This window comes from Argiope bruennichi, chromosome 9, assembly GCF_947563725.1.
Source record: "Argiope bruennichi chromosome 9, qqArgBrue1.1, whole genome shotgun sequence".
Lineage (NCBI taxonomy): Eukaryota > Metazoa > Arthropoda > Arachnida > Araneae > Araneidae > Argiope > Argiope bruennichi.
In genome coordinates this window covers 126880988-126894079 of record NC_079159.1, presented here as the reverse complement: position 1 = coordinate 126894079, position 13092 = coordinate 126880988, and the positions used below count along the sequence as shown (strand labels likewise).

Below are 13092 nucleotides of genomic sequence, written 5' to 3'. Positions count from 1 at the left end.
AAGACCCTTTTTGGAATAATGTACAGCAGCATAACTTTTTTCAGCTATGAATAGATAAGATTCTATATACATAAGAATCTTCCAATGCAAATCATAAATTTTTCATCAAATATAAATAAATAGATAAATGATTACCATTATATAAAGATCCTCCTTCTGCATATTCCATTACTAAACACACCTTAAATAAAATGAAAATAAATGATGACCTTAAGCAAAGAAAAAGCAATTTTTAATAAATCCTATATAATTTAAATTTCTTTCAGTTGTAAAGTGCTTAATTTTAATTACCAATTAGCATTTTTACTGCACTAAAAGCACTAAATCTCTCTTATTAATAATAAATTTACCATATAAATAGCATTTCAAAATAAAATTTCATACAACAAAATAATAAAAATTAGTCTCTTAATAAGTCATATTTTTAATGCAAATAATATCCACATAATTACTATTTTTAAAAATACTTTAGTTTATAAAAATACTTACTTTAAATGCAGGTGACAGTTTTATTAAAGCAAAATAATTTTTGCATTTTCAAAAATTTTAAAAAGTAAATGAAAAAAATTGTTAAACTACAAATCAAGTTAAATAGACAGTACAGGTATCATTCTGTCCAATCAAGCACTTTTGAAATAAATTTAGCTGCAATTTGATCAAAAATTTATTTTTAATACCAATATTTGATATTTTTTGTTATAAAAATATATTTTCAAAGTGAAAATAGTTTAATTCTGTATAGCTCTTTTCTCTTTTGTTTCATATTATGTAAATAAGAATTTGGTAAGAAATAACATGTGAGTACATTCCAGGAAAAAACAGATTTCAATCATAGTCCAAGAATGTAGGATTTCATGCCTTATCTTTCCACCCATCTTAATTGTTACTATAATTTAAACAGAACATGTGATTTTCATTCATCATTTTTATATTATAGCAACTTCTTAAATACCATGGCTTTTAAATTTATTTTTTTCTCTGCATTTCCATCATCACCATTTCTATACTTAATAAAATATTAAAAATCTGGTATAAAAAACGAAATATGAAGATGATGAAGCAATTAAGAGAAATCAAATCAAATTAAAATTAATTAATTTCAATCCATAATAATTTAATTTTAAATCTCAGAATAAAGTTAAATTAACAGTATAAAATAATTTGAATAAGATAAAATGCAAGGTATTAAAAAGGAGGGAAATCAAAAAGTTGCATTAATGATATTTATTCCATCTAAATAACTTTTCTAATATTCAAATGAAATGATGAAGCAATTTTTCTTTAATTAGAGTTCATTATTTCTATCGAAATTATGTTACTGTTTTTAGAAGGCAGGCATTTATTTTACTTAAAATTAAGTTGTTTATATATGTGAGATTTTTTTTTTAAAGAGATAAAAGAATGCATGAGATTTTTTAAGAAAGAGATAAAAGTGTATGCTTTGCAAGACTGTCAGTTCCAAAATTACTTTCTGTCTAATAAATCAAAAAGGAAGAATGTAAAATATGGTAAAGTCCAGAATATATGGATCAACTAAGTAAAAAATGCTAGCAAAATTGGAAATTGTGCCATGGAAAATATTTAAAATAGCATATGAAGCTTTCAATTATGCTGTCTAATGCAAATGTAAAATATTTAATATAATGTTACGAACCTATAATATTGCTACCCGGCACGGATAGAGTCATCGTAAGAAAGACCGTTGTACGATCGGTCCTGTACGTGCTGAGATCAATGAACTTAGAGCTTGGCGACAGACTTGGCGAGCATTTGGCGGCTTGGCGATAAATTTGGCGAGTTTGGCGACTAAATGGATAGTACCGGAAAGTTCGAGAACTTTCAAGATCCATCCACTAACAACCGAGATGCAGCCAGGTACGCCCTGATTGGTCAGAAGATTCTAGCCCCGCCTCCCGGAACTATAAAAGACGGGCACTCAGAAACTACGAAGTGGTTACCGGGCAAAGATCCCACTGAACCGTCCAGTTATAGACCCATTTCACTACTTCCCTCCATTAGCAAAATTGCTGAACATATAATATTAAATAGGTTAAACAAATTCCTTGATGAAAATAATATCCTTAGCCCTGAACAATTTGGTTTCAGAAATAACCTTTCAACTACTCATCAACTTGTTAGGGTAGTCGAATATGTTGAAGAGGGGTTCGCAAATAATCAAAAATCGGCTGCTGTTTTCCTTGACATTCAGAAAGCATTTGACAGAGTTTGGCAAGATGGCCTTATTTACAAGCTCATTACCTACAAGTTACCACATTATATTATAAAAATTGTCATTTCATATTTGCACAACAGATTCTTTTGTGTTCGCGTTAATAATATTCTCTCAGACATCAAACCTATAAAAGCAGGTGTTGCCCAAGGCTCCAAAATTGGTCCTATTCTTTTTTCACTTTACATTAACGACATACCAAGACAATTTAATACCATGCTCTGCATGTATGCTGACGACACTGCAATACTAGCCAGGAATAAAAATCCAAACTTCATCTCAATAGCACTCACTAGGCATCTCAAAACACTTGAAGACTGGTTCAATAAATGGAAAATAGAAATTAATCCTAGCAAAACTGAAGCTATCATGTTCACAAAAAAATCATGTATTTAAAGAATTCCGCCCAATTAAAATTAAAAACCAAAATATCCCGTGGTCTAAGGAATGCAAATATTTAGGTGTCATTCTTGACAATAAACTAACATGGAAACCCCATTTTATTTATGTTAAAAAGAAGTTTCGAGACCTAACTCGTAAATTCTTTCCCTTAATTTCTCGAAACTCCAAAATGAGCAGGGCCAACAAAATACTTATTTACACTGCCTATTTGCGTCCAGTTTTAACATATGCATGTCCGGTTTGGGGATACGCTGCTAAATCTAACCTTAGAATAATTGAAATTCAACAGAACAACCTTATCAGAAGATTTTGTAATTGCCATTGGTATATGCCAAACACAAATATGTATAAAGCACTTGATTACCCTCCACTTAAAAAGTTTATTAAAAAACTTGCTGAAAAATTTTTCAAAAATCTTGACAATCATGATAACAAAGCAGTTCTTGATATTCCTAAATATGTTCCTAATCTCCGTCTCAAAAGACCTCGTAACATTTTGATTTAGCCCTCCCTAATCCTTTGTTTTTCTCATTTTAATTTCTTCTTAATTTGTCATACTTCTTATCACATCCTGTCAGACAATTGTTACCTTTGCTTCGTCATGCACCTCACTCCTCATCTCCTGCCTGTTCCTGTAACACAGTTCATCGGACCTTATTGCGAAGATGATCACGTTAATTACTGAAAGCCAAGTCTCACAATAGTTTTTTCCATTTACCGGAGATTAAGCCCCAACCCTCGGGGCTAGGCGCTCCGTCAAACATGTCATTAACTACGAAGTGGTTGTTGTTGTTGTGTGGATCGTCCGAGTCGTCGTGTGTATCGTCAAAAGTTGTGTGTGTGTGAGAGGAGTCGGAACAAATAAGAGAAATTAGAGGAAGAGACAGCAAAGCTGCTGAACTACAGCAATTAAATGTACTGCGTCATTACGATTGATCGACGATATTTTGCTGTATAGAAAAATTTTGTAACAATATTTACTATGTCTTTTAAAAAGTTCCTGACAACTGTATGTAATAAAGTGAAAATAAAAACTTTTATTGCATACATATGCTGCAGCTTGATATTTATTGTAATTCAATTCAATTCTGTTATATGACAGTTTTAGTTTTTTTATAGTTATTCATTGTAAATATTTTAATTTTTATTATTGAGACATTTCATATATACTTTATCTCAAGCTAACCGTATTAAAAGATAGCTGATTAAGTCCTCTTTTTTTTTTTTTTTGCACAAAATCCGCAGTTTGTACAATGTTAAACATTGTGTCATGTTTCAGTTTTAATCAGTATTTCTTAAGCTTCCAATTTTAAGAAATAAGTAATGCATAAGATATAGATTTTAAGGTACAATGCGAAAAAGAAATTATCCACCCAGTAACTTTCTCCTCTTGTTCTGGCAGCAAAATATCATTTCACTCAATAAATACATCCGAAAAAGAAATTACTCTGATAGAATAATCCTAAGATGTGCAGAAACATGAATAACATTATTCTTTGATAATGTCCATTATAATCATACAAGATTACAGTCCATTATAATAATTTTTGATTGTCAAGTTAACGAACTAATCTCCAAAACTTTAAATCCCTTCTACACATTTGCTCACTGTTAATTTCATTCTTTCTCTAAAATTTGAGTTTAAAATACTTGACCCTCCATTAATGGAACATGAAAAAAGGAATTCTCCAAGAATATACAAAATAAATTTAACAATGAAATAACTTTATCCTTTTAAAAAAGGTAAAATAAATAATCAATATTAAAATAAATATTTAATTCAATCAAAATTAAACTAGTTCTTGTTTTATTTATCTATCTGCATTCAACAATAATATAGACATACTGATAAGCATCTCTAGAGGAATTCAACATATCAACTTTCATAGTATGGATTTCACATAAGGTACATAGTAGGAAAAGACAATAAATAAATAAAATCTTATGAACACATTCTTTAAAACTTTCTCATGTACAAAGAAAAAGTATTGCAATTGTCAAATTTTGGCAATGAGATACTGACTAATTTTCATATTTCTGACCTCTCTAAATAATTTTAGAATAACATCTATCTATATGCAAAAGCTCAAAATATTAGAAAAATGAAATTTAGGATGTAAATTAACATAAAATTTTGAATGAAATATATGAATGGAAAGTTTGCATGTTTTTCAATCAGTATGTGAACATGGTTGAAACATAAACAAGATAGGAAATTAAATATTTAGCCCATTTTTATCTACATATTTGCAGATTTGTGTCATATCTGATCCGATTTTTTCAGATTTGCAGATCTGTATCAAATTTTGGTTGAAACCCATTAATCACAAATTATATATAAAAATATATGAAAACAGGACGATTAAAAAAAATAATAATATAAATAAATGGTATTTGTTTGTCATATTTATATCATAACAGTAGATTTGTTTCAAATTTTGGACCTAATCCATTGAAAGAAAGATGTCGAAAATGCAGACTCAGTTTTCATCATCATACTACAAGGCATTAAATGCATCATATTTTATTAACATACAAGAAAAGCAAGAGGAGAGCACTCCATTTATTTAGCATAGGATAAAAAAATTTAATCAACGAGAAGTGATTAAATATATGTTATCGTCACGGCAAATGATGTCAAACCATTGTATTAAATAAAAGAAGGAAGTATGGCTGAATGAAATTGATATTAATGAGGTAATTGTATAATTTAAAAAAATTTAAATGTTCAAAAAAGATTGCACTGACAATCACTGTTTTAAAAATTAAGAATAAATAATATATATATATATATATATATATATAAAGAAATCAAATACCTGATCATCTTTCTATTACACTTTTTTACTAATAGAAAGTATTATTAATACAAAACTTATATCAAATTATATCCTGAACACTGAATTTAAAGAAGATTTTTAAATTCTGTATAAAATGAATCATCTTATATCTAGATAAATTTATAATATGAGAATAAAAATTCAAAATTATGTTTTTAAAACATATGAACAGCAACATTTTTGAAGTTTTTAAACTCTGTCTATTATTATTTTGGTTCATTACCTTTCTTGGTATAATTTGATATTTGTCAGCATTTCTTCTGCATTCAGGGGTGTTTGTGGGACCCCAAAAAATCCCCTGAAACTTTTACGGACTTACTACCGACCTTTTGGAGTTTCGAGAAGGGGGGGGGGAGAGAAATGAAAAATTACGATTATGAAGTATTGAATGACCTAATTATAAAAGTTCAATGAATTACTTTTTTTGCAAAATTAAGACCTTTGAACCCAGGTCACGTGATCGCACATCTGGTCGAACGAAGTTCTCCCTTTTTTTTTCTGCCGCGCCTACTTGCCGAAAAGAATCCAGAAGAGAATGTCCGAGAACCGGGGGAATGAGTCATAACTCGCAATAAGGAAAGAACAAAAAAGAAGTTTTTTCCCCCTTTTCACGCATTATCACTGCCTTTGGAGAAAGAAAGGAAAAGTTTTCACCACACACACTGACCTTGCGTTTTCTGCTTTCAAAGCAAACAAAATTACCCAGATCAAAATAAATAATTCATTATTATTCCTACTTCCTTTTGAACGACGATCCCCGGAATTTCCGGGTATCGAAGTTCAAAATCCCCGGAATTCCGGGGTTTCCCCGGAGCACAAACACCCCTGTGCATTAGAATTTCTTCTTTATTCCAAAACCGATATAAAAGTAAACTTTTTTAATTTTACACATGGGGTTTTTTTTTGGAGGGGGGGGGTTAACTTATTAATGTATCAATAAAATAACTTTTTTTTTTACCTCAAATAAAGTCATTTAAAAAAATTGCAAACAATCAAATTAAGATCGTACAAAATCAACAAAAGAAACAAGATGGATAAACTTATATATATATATATATATATATGAATTAAAACAACTTGAAGCTTGCCTTTGAATAAGTAATATGGTTTTAGCAATTGTTTAAAGACTCCTTGAACATGTGCTAATCATATCACTTTTTTATGCTATAAACTAAAATTATGAATTCTTGCTTATGAAAAGGACTACAGTTTCAGAATGAACTCATAAGAAATTGACTTAGGTGATAGGATGGGATTGAATGAAACATGTTTAAATCCATGTAATACATTACTACTGCATAGAATCAAATAATAAAACAATTATATTAATAAAATATGTAATAAAATTAATTCATATTAATAATAAGCATTTTTTCTTTAAAAAGATTATATTAAAATATTCATAAGCACACTCAATATATACTTACTGGTGTTTTCGTACAAGCTCCATATAATTTTACTATATTTGGATGATTTACTCTAGACAACTGTTGTACCTAAAAAAAAAAACCCACACACTAATGAATGCATGTTTTAATTTTTGAAGACACTTTGATGAAGGAAAAATTTATATGTACCTCTACAATAAAGGCAATCTTCTCTTGTTCAGTTTCTATCATTTTTATAGCAACATCTAAATTTCTCCATTTTCCTTTCTTTACAGTTCCAAATGAACCTTTTCCAACAACCTTAAGTGTTACAAAAGAAAGATGACATATAAAAACATTTTAAAAAATTTACTTGAATAGTCAATACTTAAAGTATCTTAGGATAATATGACAAAAAACGCTAATGATGCTAGCCACTTAATAGTTTCAGCATAAATTTAAACTGTTTCCAGAAAAACGCTGTACTAGCTAGAAAAGAGAAGTAATAAGATTCTCATTCCAAAGTGATTTAACAAAAAATATTTTCATTTTGGAAAAATCTGTTGAAAAGTAAGTAATAGAAGTCTTTGCTATGTAATAAAAGAGAAAAAAATTTATTTTTCATAATGAAAAAAAAAAAAAAAAAAAAAGATATCTACTGTTTAATGAACAAGATGGTCAACACACCTCACTTGTACATGGAAAAATGTGAAGAGATTTGCTACCCAAATAATACTAGCAAGAACTGAGATTTAATCTCAGATGATTAATTTTTCTTTACTGCCCGACTGGCTATGCAAATTCTATGCTCCTAGTTTCGGTTTCAAATGAGATGTACAGAAAGCAAATCAAAGACATATAGTGATAACTTGTTTTACTTCCAGCACAATATATTTGAACCAGCCCTCTGGTTTAGAATTTGTACAACCAGTTGGACAAATCAGTAATGAAGAGGTTAAAACTATTATTGTTATTAAAATTTGCATAACAACTAAAATTAAATACAGAACCACCAAATACATATTTTGCTTGATGACATTTATGTATTTGCTTGACATCCAGAGCAGTCATTTTTATTCTGATCTCATAAATTTATTCTTTTTTCATACAGTTATTGAAGACATATGTCTTATAGAATCTGACAAAATTTTTAATTCTCTGTTGTAATATACGATGCATTTTCCAACAAAAATTATGTTTTTTACATGAGCTAGTAGAGATTTTATAAACCCAAAAGAACAGATGTGGCTACAATATTTACATGCATTTACTATTTCCAAAATTTGAGATCTTTTTGTTTAAATATTTATTTACACCCATTTTGTATTTTATTTTTTTTTACTTTGGTCATGGTTTTTAAATATTTTGACTACAAATTTTTGACAGCATTTAGATAAAAGTTTTTGATTTTTCTTTTTTGGGATTTTTGATTTTTCATTTAATTTCAAAAGATTTCAAATAGTAATAAATAAGATTTCATTAAAATTATGTAACTATATATATATATATATATATATATATATATATATATATATCATTGCTCCTTTTCTGCTTATAAAATTCAGTAGAAATGGATTTATTGACTAAAATAGGAAACGACCAAATCATCTTCACTAGTTATATTACCCCCAAAAAAGTATTCCTCTGAATTTTCCTTTTAATTTAACAATGAAAATTCTGTCAAAAACTTAGATAAAAAGACACATACTAGTAAATACATGTTTTTCAATTTTTCAACATAATCACAGCTTCAGTTTGAAATCAGAGTACCTGTACTAACTTCAGATACCTTAAAAATAAAATCATCATTCTATTTGTCTTTCTTTTCTTTTTTTTTTTTTAGCTTAGTATGACAAGTTGAATTTCAAGTGGGTTAAATGTCTTGTATTTTTAAATTTCCAAATTGTACATATTTAATTATTAATAATAATGTACAAAATGTAATCATTAGAATTTTAATTATATAGATGAAGAAACTCAGCTAGAAAATATATTTTATATTGATGCTGTGAACCAATTTATCCAACTGATGCCGAACGTTTTCACAGATAGGTCAGACTCAGCTGAGAAGGAATGCTCGATTCGGACGACAATGAACTGATCAACAATTCAGGCGAGTTAGAAGACCACTTGTGGAATACCATTCCACACGATTGCAGGGCATCTTGTAGTTCTGACTGTAGCTGGCAGGCACTTTCTATATCAGGCGCTCCACTAACGATATCGTCCATATAGGTATCTTACAGCAACACTTCAGAGGTCAAAGGAAATCTCGTTTTCTCATCTTGAGCCAACTGCTGCAAGGTTCTTATAGCAAGAAAAGGTGCGTTGGACATTCTATAAATTACCGTTTTTAAACGATAAGTTACAATGTCTAACCTTCCATATGATATGTTGAAGGTCTCTCTGACTCGCTTCTATAAGAATCTGCCTATACATCTTTTGTATATCTTTTATCTGTAGTAAAAGCAAACTCATGTCTCCGAAATCGAGTAATAATCTCAAACACATCTTCCACGATGTCTCCTTTCATTAGTATATCATTTAGACTTAGGCCTGTTGTAGTAGGGGATGAAGCATTGAAGACAACGCTCAGTTTTGTTGTCAGTTTATCAGGCGAAAAATACCATGGTGTGGTATATAGTATTGTGTGGGCGGTTCATTTGACTCAACAACTCCTTCCATACGACCCAACTCCTCATACTCCCTCAAAAAATCCGTATACAAGGACAAATATTCTGAATCCTTAGATAAACGCTTCCACAACAAATTAAGTTGCCTTACAGCTTTGCCTTTGGAATTCTCTAAACACGACAGATCCTTACTCAAAGCCTATTACCATCCTTATTTCTGTTAAGGTACTCACAAAATGTTCCTCGCATAAAGAAGCCTCCGTGTTTCCCTTACATTCTACTTCAATGCTCTCGATTTCCCAAAATTGTGTCAAGGTTTTGTTTAAGTCATCATCTAGAACCAACCCACAATGAACACGATCCTCCACCACTTGATCTACAATCCCACTCACAACATAATCAAATACAGTATTTTGCAACAGCAATTGTGAGTTTTCAACATATACCTTTCCCAGTTTGAACAGCTGATAAAAGACCTCCTCTCCAAGCAACATATCAATTTTGTCAGGATCACAAAACCAGGGTCAGCTAAAGACACACGCTCTGAAATATTAACATCCACATTGACTACTTTATTTGGAATAAGATCGGTAATTGTATTGACCACTAGCATCAATAACTCCTTTGTATCCCTATTTGCCACCGAAGTCCTTACACAATTTTTTATTACCACACTAGTATTATTAATACATGAAACCACGGTATTTATTTTCTCCAACATGACTTAGTACACAAACAAAATAGAGAACCACTATTCAGAAGGCATCTCAACTCAACCCATTGCGAGAATTTATTTTTAATAAATGCAAGAATAGAACGTTTTTTTGCCTTTCCCTTCTCAAGGCTAGTCTCCACCAATTGGGATTGCGCTCTATTTTGGAATAAAAACACGTGCATCGAATTCTAACTGAGACGGGAGGGGGGGGGGGTAGCTAGAATCTTCACACAGGAAATGAATCATACTATAATAAGGCTTCAAACTATAAAAATTTTTTAATTAACAGCATTCACTCAATTTATGAAGCTTAAAACAACGAAAACAAAGATTATTTCGTTTAATCACTTCCACTCTTTACCAGACTGAAAGTCTCCTAAATTGTGCACATTTAGAAAGGGGGTGTGATAATCTCTTACAAAGAACAGAGGTTGTATTTTTAGTTTCTGACAAGAAGACATTGGATTCATTTTCCTATTTGGAGTTCTCTGCCATTTATTTCCTACCATTATCGATGGCATTTCTATTTACTAATTCATTTAAATTCCCACCTCTAGATGACAAATAAATGTCACACTCCCTTCCAAGCTGCTGAGGTTTGAAAAAACTTTCGCCCTGTTTGATTCCAATATGTCATTAATTCACAATCTAGTGTCTTATAATAATGTCTTATGTATAACATCTATCCGAAACTATAAGATCACACAGAGATTTAAATTCTGTTACTTTGCGTAATTGACAATAATACGCGAAGGAAGCGAGTGACAAACGAGAAGCAAATTAAACGTAATTTTTTGATGGTTGTTTTTGAGCTCTTAAAATTATTAAGGCATTCTTGGGGTGTGGGCTGAAATTCCTTTAATACTAATTCTTCATTTTTTCATAATCACCCATCCTCTTGATCAACATAAGTAAGTAAATTATTTATTTTTTCTCCTAAAATGTTTAACAGAATCTCGGCTTTTAATTCATTACCTCTCCTCTACAGTTTTTCACTATGATATACAGTGCAATTCCATAAGTTCTTCAGTAGTTTTGTCTACATTCTTCTACGAGTTCATCAACTCCATTGCTATTGACATCTTGAATCATAATCTTGCCAAGAGATACAATTTCATAGATTAATATTCTACAGGCACTTGCAAAACTTCTTGGAGTCACAGTTGACAATGCAATATATTTTCCAATATATATACAATATATCTTCCACAGTTGACAACCAAAATATCTTCCATGTAAATACAAACATTCTCTTCAAACAAGCACTCAACACAAATAGAAGAAATTTTAGTAAAATTGAGTGAATATAAAGCTTAGGAAATGAAATCAAAGAATTAATAAAATACCTTTACTATTAAATGAAATGAAATCAAGAGTCAGTTTCCTTAGTTCCACCAGCCAGGAAAAGATCGAATAAACAATACTAAATAACAACTAACTGTAATAAATACAAGATACATACCTAAACTACATGCTCGTACATTGCATCATGACTAACTAAAATCTAATATATAAATCATGCTATCACAAAAGAACTGAATATAAGAAGAAAAAATAACTTGCTTTAAGATTGATCTTCAATTTTAAGTAAGCCAATCCAACACAAAAAGTCATGGTACCTCTTCCCCACTCATTTTGCAAAACATCACTTGTTAAATGGACCATTTTTACATTTTGTTTTGCTCATTATGACACATTAAATGAAAATCAATGGAGATAGCAAAAACAATTATAACTTTTTCTGTAAACAATTCTGAAGAACTACATTGACATTTTCACTCTCAAAGCTATAGTAAACCAATGTTATAGACATGAAAAAGTGATATATTTTTGAGATAGAAAATAAATTTTTAAAAAAGCAAAGAATAATGCATAATATAATTAGGTCAAGCATAATAGAAGTAAAGAAAAATAAATGAAAGAAAGAAGATATAAAATAATCTTCATATGGGTGGAAGGCTGAAGTAATTGAAGTTGCATTACAGGATACACTTCAGCTGCATCAACCTTACACATAACACACGCATGCACACACACATATATATGATGAAAACAAATCAAATTTTAAAGGTTTATGCTACTGAATATAAAAAAATTAATATATATATAAAATAAAAAAAAATCATATTGAAAGAAAATGCTCATTTGAAATATTTATAAATAAAAACACTATCAAATATTTCAAGAAAATATTCAGCTCACCCCTTGAAGTTTTATTTCTCTAAAATCTATCTCTTCAACAAAAGGATTACGAGCCATTGTTGAGTAAGATGTTTAAAATTTTAATTTAAATATTTCATTATATTTAGATAAATTCATCAGCCTCAAATACCTGAAAAAAAAGAAAAAAACATTACATGAGGTTTAAAATTTTTTAAAATATGTTTATTTTCTGTGTTTCATTAAAAACCAAATTTTTATTATGTTTGATAATTTTATAAAAACACTAATCTCTTTTAAATTAAACTAAAATCAAATATTCATAATATCTATAATTTTTTCCAGGTTCTGCCTTTAGTTTATGATTCTAATCATATCGTTACTTGTGCTTGTGATGTTATAATTTACTAAGGAATGCTAACTGAAATATACAATCATTAAGATGAATAAAAGAACATAAGGCATTTTCTCAAATGTGAAAAAGAAATTCATTTAAATATTTTATTTTTCATTTAATACCTAAGCAATATAATTAATAATCAGCATGATTCATTAACAAAAATGTTTTCTTCTTAATTAAAGCAAAAATATTTTGATAAAAATTCCCAAAATAAAAAAAAAATTATTAGTGCGTAAATTAACAATTAATTTAATGCATTTATACAATTTCTAAAACTAAATATCATGAAAGAGTGGAAACTAATACCATGCCTATAGACCTTTTACGTATGCTATACAACTAACA

General features: G+C 29.4%; 1 protein-coding gene across 5 annotated transcripts in view; it reads right to left on the bottom strand.

The window, feature by feature from the left end:
* The window catches only part of LOC129983750 (mitogen-activated protein kinase kinase kinase 7-like), a 42798-nt gene that overhangs the window by 29227 nt on the left and 479 nt on the right, over positions 1-13092 (bottom strand). For 4 of the 5 annotated variants that reach the window (XR_008785445.1, XM_056093365.1, XM_056093362.1 and 1 more), the window contains exons 2-5: positions 12390-12519; positions 7050-7160; positions 6900-6968; positions 136-181 (exon numbers count right to left, since the gene is read on the bottom strand). Coding sequence is in view for 4 of the 5 variants with exons in the window: in XM_056093365.1 (XP_055949340.1) it covers positions 136-181; positions 6900-6968; positions 7050-7160; positions 12390-12446 (283 nt within the window). In the remaining variant the exon portion in view is untranslated. Of the gene's footprint in view, positions 1-135; positions 182-6899; positions 6969-7049; positions 7161-12389; positions 12520-13053; positions 13073-13092 lie in introns of those variants that run through there. The other variant, XM_056093363.1, reaches the window with a different exon arrangement.